This window comes from Muscardinus avellanarius, assembly GCF_963383645.1.
Source record: "Muscardinus avellanarius genome assembly, chromosome: 15".
Taxonomy (NCBI): Eukaryota; Metazoa; Chordata; class Mammalia; order Rodentia; family Gliridae; genus Muscardinus; species Muscardinus avellanarius.
In genome coordinates, this window is record NC_137801.1 from 25,798,792 (window position 1) to 25,806,884 (window position 8,093).

At 49.1% G+C, this 8,093-nt stretch overlaps 1 protein-coding gene across 1 annotated transcript in view; it reads right to left on the reverse strand.

Annotated features, from left to right (window-relative positions):
* The window catches only part of SRD5A2 (steroid 5 alpha-reductase 2), a gene marked incomplete at both ends in the record, with an annotated part of 37,866 nt that extends 37,054 nt beyond the window's left edge, over nt 1-812 (reverse strand). The window contains one exon of the mRNA XM_080711709.1: nt 532-812. Within this exon, the coding sequence (XP_080567835.1) occupies nt 532-812 (281 nt within the window). The remainder of the gene's footprint in view (nt 1-531) is intronic.
* Nucleotides 813-8,093: the final 7,281 nt, after the last annotated feature.

Here is an 8,093-nt window from a genome sequence, read left to right on the forward strand (position 1 = left end):
TGGGGCGGGCGAAAAAGTGAGGAGCCCTGAGTTAAGCCAGTGGGACCCCATTACATTCTCTTCCCACTGGTGAGGTCCGGGTCCGGGCTCGGCGCACCCCCCTCCGAGCTGAGGTTGTTAGTTTGTTTCAGGAGATGCCAATACTTAAGACTCTCCCGAGATCCCAGAACCAGTCTGGTCTCCCTCTGCATAAGAAAAGTCCAGGAGAGAAGGGGCGGGGAGTGGGGCGCCGCAGGTGAACGCGGACGGAAAGGAACTGTCCGAGCCCAGCCTGAACTTTCCCGCCCGCCTCCCTCCCAGCAGGACTTCTTTCTCCAAGCAGCAAGATGATTTGGAGAGGCGAAGAGTGCGTGGGGGAAATAAAAGAGCCCTGGGTCCCGCGGCTGCCTCCCAACTCGCCCGCATCCAAGCCCAGCCCCCGCCGCAGAGACGCGCGCTGGCTGCAGGTGCCTCGGTGCGCGCGGGATGCGCTCGGGGTCGCGGGAGCCCGGCGGTGCACCGCTCTCCATGCCGCTCGGGGGCAAACGCTACCTGTGGAAGTAATGTGCGCAGAAGAGGCCCAGAAGCACAGTCCCGGGCGGTCCGAAGACCGAGCCGGGCTGCCAGGCGAGGATCCCAGCGGGAACGGCGAAGGAGGGCAGCTCCTGCAGGAACCAGGCGGCGCGGGCTGGCAGGCAGGTAACCCCGGGCGTCAGGGTTTCGGAGTACTTCCCGTAGCTCAAGGGCCTCTGCAGGCACAGAATCAGCGCCCCCAGCGTGGCCAGCGTGGCGCTGCCCGCCAGCACCGGGCTCTGCTGGCACTGACCGGGCATGGTGCCGCGCTCACTGCCGGTGGCCGCCGCCGCGCGGAGCAGAGGGCGGCCCCCACGGTCCCTTTATGGAGCCCGAGACGCCACCCGGCGTCCGCCCCTTTGGCCCGGGCCCCCGCCCCTCGCCGTGCCTCCCACCTCGGCGCTGCGGGTCCTGGCTCGGCTCCGCCGCGATGCCCCTTGCGCAGGACTGGCTTTTCCGGCTGCAGCCAGGGAGTAAGGGAAGGACCAAGGTTTTCGTGGCGCCAAAAAGTGTCCCGGAGCCCCGCTCTGCCTGCGCGCCCGCCCGCCCTCTCCGCGGAGTTCTGCTCTTCTTCCTTTAGGCTCTGGGCGGATTCATAGAAACCTGATGTTGAAACTTCTGAGACTGAGTATGAGGAAATTGAAAAGCACCGGACGTTTTGGCCGGGGGCCTCCCACCCTCGGACCCCCAGGCCAGGCTCTCCCCGACTCCTCGAGCCTCTGCGCCCCTTGACTCCCCGCAGCCCCAGCGCACCCTGGACCCCTCCCTCCTGCGCCCCGTATTCGAGCGCCCACCGCGGCCCCCGAGCTGGACCACCCGGACCCTTCCCACTGTCAGCATCAGTACCCGCGCGGGCCCCACCACGACCTCTGTCTAGACAGGTACCAGCCTCTCCCCTCCTCTGATTCCTCCAGAGTTTCTTTGTGGAACCCCGCGTGTGTCCCGAGGATGCCACCAATTCGGAATAAGGGCTACGGGTTGGGGCCAGAAGTAGGGGTCCTGCCCACCGTCTTTAGCCTCCTCGGCACCAGAGCTGGCACGGATGCAGGCTAAAGACTAGGGCTTCTCCCCGGGAGCCCTCTCCCTGCTTCGGAACTGGCCAGCCGAACTCCTTAGAGATGCCGCGGCCTCGGAGATGCCGCCGCTCAGAACTCGGGTCCAGCCTTCACACACTGGTCCTGGTCCTTTCAAGCTTCCTTTGCCATCCTTTTAATCTCTGCGCCCTAGTTCAAGCGCTTCCCTTCTTTGATTGGGCATCTGGCTGCCTCCTCCTCTGGACTTTGCTCCCCTCCCCCTCCTTTTTTTCGGTACTGGGGGACTGGGGGAGGAACCCAGGGGCACGGAGGTACTGGGGGTGGAACCCAGAGGCCTTCTAACTCTGGTCTATACTCCCAGACCTATTTTATATTTTTATTTGGAAACAGGGTCTCACTAGGTTGCTGAAAGCCTCACGAAGTAGCTGAGGCTGGCTTCGAACCTGTGCGATCCTCCTGTCTTGGTCTCCCAAGCGCTGGGATTACAAGTGTGAGCCACCACGCCCGGCTCAAAGTACTAGGTTTACATGCATGCACCATCATGTCCAGCAGAAGTGTTTATTAAGTGAGATTTTCCTGCCTTGATTTCTTCCTCTTTTCTTGCTAGTTTTACCCAAGTTTGATCTTCATTATCTTTTTTTCCTCTACTATAACAGGTTTGGCTATTATAGCCATTTTTTTTTTTTGCTAAAATTCAATGGCTTAATGAAATCAATCATTTTCCGTGTGCATATCTGGCCAGAAGTCCACTGATCTGGGATGGGTTTCACTGAACCTAACTGTGCTCACTTATTCTTCTGTGGAGCACCTTACAGCCCAGTACAATGCAAAGTGTAGAACAGGAACCTTCGCTAAAACTCTCATCCTGGAATGCATGCGTTAGCCCCAGCATTCTCTAGACTGTCAGTAACAGAAACACAGAATACAGGAGACACATGAAGCCTCTTGAAGCTCAGACCAAGAGGGAGCCAATCTCTTACTTTTTATTCATTCTATTGCCCAAGTCAAGTCCCATGGTGAACTCAGTACCCAAGTCAGATCATGAGAGCATTGCAAGGTTACATGGCAAAAGTCAGGGATGTAGGGAGAGAAGGTAAGCCAAGAATGCAACTGTTCTGTATTATACTCATTTTAAAAGTACCCAAATTTTGAAAGAAGATGGAAAGCCCTGGAGAACATTATGTTAAGTGAGATCAGCCAAGCACAGAAGAAGAAGATACATATGTTTCCTCTAATATGCCCAAACTAGGAAACACAAAGAATACCAGAGGGACTCCAGATATTGAAGGGGAAATACTAGCTAAGTTTGGATGGTAAGATAGGAGAGGAGGAAGGCCGGTCTTGATTAATAAGGGTCTACACCTGAACATGTGTAAAATTATGAATAAGACATGGTTAACCTGGACAACCATTGGTTGGGGGGGAGGGAAAATGGGGGCGGGGGGGGAGGGCACCAAATATAGTGTAAATGTATACTATTTATGTTCAATAAAAAAATTGTTATAAAAAAAAAGTACCCAAATTTAAAATGCATAGCTTGATCAATTTGCACAAAGTGAACATACTCTCATAATCTGAGCCTAGGTCAACAGACAGATCATCAGCATACCAGGAGCTCCCTCCTAGAATAACCAGACCCTCCCTACCATCGCCATAAATTAGTCTTGCCTGCTTCTGAACTTTATATAAATAGATTCATATAGTGTTTACTCTTTGTACATGTCTTAATTGTGCATGAAATCAGGTGTGGTAAAACCTAGAGACACAGAACTTATTATTACAAAGGAGAAAGCTGATGTTCATAGATCTTTAGAAGCAGTAGACACAGCTTGCCACATGACCACCAGGAAACACCAGGGTCCTCAGGGCTGAGTGGGAAGCGGGTGAAGCGGAATAAGCAGATGTTTAGGAATGGCTTCTTTAAATCTTCCATAGCTCTTGGCTCTAGGATGTCCCTGGTTTTCTGTTTCCAAATCCTAGAGTGATTAAGGCAGGGAAATCGTATCCTAGTGCACGATGAAGGATTATTTGGTATACATTTGAAAGGTACACCTAGTCATTTATAATCTCTAGTAATTAGCCCTGAGAAGGGGGCTTTCTCCAGGGTAAGTAAAGCATGATTAAGTGTGTGTGTGTGTGTGTGTGTGTGTGTGTGTGTGTGTGTGTGTGTGTGTGTGAGAGAGAGAGAGAGAGAGAGAGAGAGAGAGAGAGAGAGAGAGAGTGCACACTTTCTTGTCTCTTGACCCCACCTCTAAATAAGCTACAATGAAGGCTTAGGACTTCAACATGTCCATTTAACAGGCACAAACATTCAGTCCACAACAGTAGGCATCCAGGAGGTAAAATTGTTACTCACATTCATGGAGATTATTGTCCCCTCAGCATCTCATAATCTTCTCAGGTCAGCTCCCCCTTGTTACCATAGCAACTCATAGTGTAAAACAAGCAGTAAGTTATTAGGAAAGAGCAGTACAATGGAACAAGGAAAACAATCCTCTTTAATGGAAGACAGTTAAATCCAGACAAGTAACAATGTGGCCCTCACAATATCCAGCATCCTGCAAATTACTAGACATGTTACACTGACTTCTTAGACTAACTACTGGAGTTGACCCAAGCTCCATACAGTCTCCCATGATTCTGCTCTACTTAGGACATAAGCTGCAAATTCAGGGGTCTATATAGGTCACCTGCACTTCTGAGCAACTGGCTACTATTTTGGGTCTTCAATAACCCCTCAAGTGTGATAATTCCCTACAGCAACTCAAAAAACTCAGGAAAGCACTGTACTTTTATTTTATTGGTGCATTACAGGCATACATCTCAATTGGATTTAAAAAAAAAACTTGCAGAGATATACATGCACACATCACCTAATCAGCCCCTACTCAATTTCTAACCTTTTCCCTCCCCCTCCCTCCTACCCATGCTTGGCTTCCTGACTGACTTTGATATGTTTAAGTACATCATGTACTTTAAAAAGTTTCCCTTATCCTCCCTCTTATCCCCTCAGATATGTCACCTGCATTGCTCCTCTATAGGGTTCCTTCTTCATCTTGAGTTCCTCCTGTTACTCATTTCTCCCGAATATTTTGCACATTAAGAAAAGCATCTGATTTCTTATTTTTTGTGACATTTCACTGTAAATGGCATAATTTTGTTCTCCATTATGGCTGGGCAAAATTCCATTGTGTACATATCCCATAGTTTTGAAATCCACTCATCCGTCGAAGGACATCTTGGCTGGTTCCACAGTTTGGCAATGGTGAACTGTGCAGCTATGAACATGGTTGTTCATGCATTAGTTTGGTATTTTGGCTTCTATTCTTTTTAGTAGATATCCAGAGGTGGTACTGCAGGATCATATGGTAAGTTTGTTTTCCTTCTTCTGAGGATTTTCTATACTGTTCTCTAAAGCAGTTGCACCAACTTGCAATCCCACCAACAATGTATTAGAGCTTCTATTTCTCCACACTTACTCCCACACACTGAAAACCTGAAAGCCAGAAGGTGAGTAACTTTGACAAGATGATCCACAAACAACCAATGGTGTTTTTTTTTTTTGGGGGGGGGGTTTGTTTGTTTTTTTTTTTTTTTTTTTTGGTGGTACTGGGGTTCCTGGACCTCCAGGCTACACTCCCAGACCTATTTTTACATTTTTATTTGGAAACAGGGTCTCCTAAGCCAGCGCGCGTGGCTGGCTTCGAACCTGCGCGATCCTCCTGTCTCTGCCTCCCAAGCGCGGGGATTACAAGCGTGCGCCACCACGCCCGGCCCAATGGTGTTTTTTTTAAAGGGGTTCTTTTTTTTTTTTTTTTTTTTTTTGTCTTTTTTGGAACCAGGGATGGAACCAGTGTTTTTTAATAGAGGTCACTTGGATCTGGAAATCTGCTGAGAGATTAGGTGAGACAGCGGCAGCTTCTACTGCTTCCTAGCCACACAGCTGAAGAAACTCACTGGCCCTTTGGTGTAGAACAGCCTCCAGTTCCAGGTCTGCCGCATGCTCCGGGCCCAGCCTCGCTGGCTCCAGGCCCGGCCTCACTATACGGCAGACTCCAGGTCTTGTCACTGTGGGCAGAACATTTACAAAGGTTCACATTTTTCCCTCCATATATATATTAGTATGTTATATATTATATAATATATGTTATATATTATATATTAGTAGGAGAAAACAGCACATGTCATTTGCAGAAGCTGAGAGCCCAATTCCCTAGCAGCAGTGGATTTTCTCTCCCCACTGAAAGCAGAGGCTCACAGCCTCACCATAGAGAGCAGGATCCGCTGCTCCAAGCACACCCTGGCCCCCAGTGCAGTGCAGAAGAGCATGGCAGCCATTAGCTGAGGTCTCTTGGGACACCCAGTGCAGCAAGCTGGCCCAGCAATACAGGCAGGGCTCCCTCTGACTTGCCCCGGACATTTTTCTTACATAGTATGTTGTCCAAAATTCCTGCATATGTGGAGCAGGAGCAGTCTACTTTGGGGGAGATTTCTTCAGAAATTCAAGGTGAATTGGATTGGCTTTGTCTGCCTCTCCCAAATACTGGCCTCCGCCGCTGCCGCCATCTTGGTCCGTCTCTGCAAAACTTTTTCTTACATAGTATGTTGACCAAGCCGGGTGTGGTGGCGCACACTTGTAATCCCCGTGCTTGGGAGGCTGAGACAGGAGGATCACATGGGTTCGAAGCCAGACTCAGCTACTTAGGCTCTCAGCAACTTAGTGAGACCCTGTTTCCAAATAAAGTATAAAATAGGTCTGGGGGTATAGCCTGGAGGTAGAAAGCCTCTGGATTCCACCCCAGTACCACCAAAAAACAAAAACAAACAAAAACATAATATGTTGACAGAGTTCCTGAATATGTGGGGTAGGAACAGTCCACTTTGGGGGAGATTTCTTCAGAAATTCAAGATGGATTTGGTTGGATCTGTCTGCCTCTCCTGAATACTGGCGGCTGCCTCCTTCTTGGTCTCTCCTAGAGTATGTTGTTGTTAAGTATCCCTGTGCATGTGTGGCAAGAGCAGTCTGCTTTCTGATCTCTTCTGGGATATGCCTCCAAAAATCACTTATCTTGCAGTGGTAGGCGCCACACTGCCATCTTGCCTCTAATTCCACCATTTTCCACTCTCTCTCTCCTGTATTTCAGATAGGAAGTCATGACTGGAAATGTTTTTGTGTGTTGTCCCAATCAGCTATTAAATCAAAATCTGTTGTGTAGGGTTTCTCAGAGGGATGCATGTCCTATTCAGCCACTGCTAACCATCACCGCTGTGACTGTGATCGCTGCTGCAGCCACAGCTGCTACCATCTTCCTCCCTCTTCAATATTTTTTAATAAAAGAAAACAGTACGTGTCTTTTGCAGGAGTTGGGGGCCCAAATACTTAGTAGCAATGTGTTTTATCTCCCCATTAAGAGAGGAGGCCCACAGCTTTACCTTGGAGAGCAGGTTCTGCTACTCTGAGCTTACCCAGCCCCAGCGCTGTGCAGAGGAGCGCAGCAGCCGGGAGCGCCCTTGGCTCCCTGGACACGTGGTGCCGGCCGACCCGACTATGCGGGGCTCCATCTGAAGCGCCCCGAACATTTTTCTTACATAGTATGTTGTCCAGAGTTCCTGAGCATGTGGGGCAGGAGCAGTCTACTTTGGGGGAGATTTCCTCAAAAGTTCAGGGTGGATAAAAATGAATCTACCTGCCTCTCCCCAATACTGGCCACTGCCGCCATCTTGGCCCTCCTCCCGAGCATTTTTCTTACATAGTATGTTGTCCAGAATTCCTGAGCATGTGGGGCAGGAGCAGTCATTTTTTGGGGAAATTTCTCCAACAGTTCAAGGTGGGTTGGATTGAATTTATGTAGCTCTCCCAAATACTGGCCGCCACTGCCATCTCTGCCATCTTGGTCTGTCTCTTATATTTTAGGTAGGAAATCATGGCTATAATGTCTCTATATGTTGTCCCAATCAGATATTAAACCAAAATCTGATGTCTGGGGTTTCTCCGAGGAATACATGTCCTATTTGGCTGCTGCCAGCTATTGTTGCTGCGGCCGCCATCTTGATGATAATAAATCAGCACTGTACTTATGATTAAAATTCTATTAGTGTTTTAACCAGCCAAAAGAAGAATGCAGGGAAAAGATGAGGAAGGTCCCAAACATGATACTTTCCTGGGAAACCCCAGGACTCAGTATGCACTACCTACCCAAAACATCAGTGTGTAACAACATGTAGTGTGGAGAAAACCAGAAAAGCTCACCCAGGTTTCTGCAACCAGAGTTTCTATTAAAGTTTCATTATGTAAGGATGACCAGTTGAATCACTGGCTGAGTGGCTGAATTCAATCTCTAGCCCCCACTCCCTCCCCAGAGATGGCTGACATTATGTAGCTCAAACCCCCAACCCTCTAATCACAGAGATGGTCTCATTCTAGTATAGCCAGCCCTTATTCTGAGTCATCTCATTAGCATAAACTGTCAGGTACTCGGATCACTCAGGAAATTATAAGGATTTAGA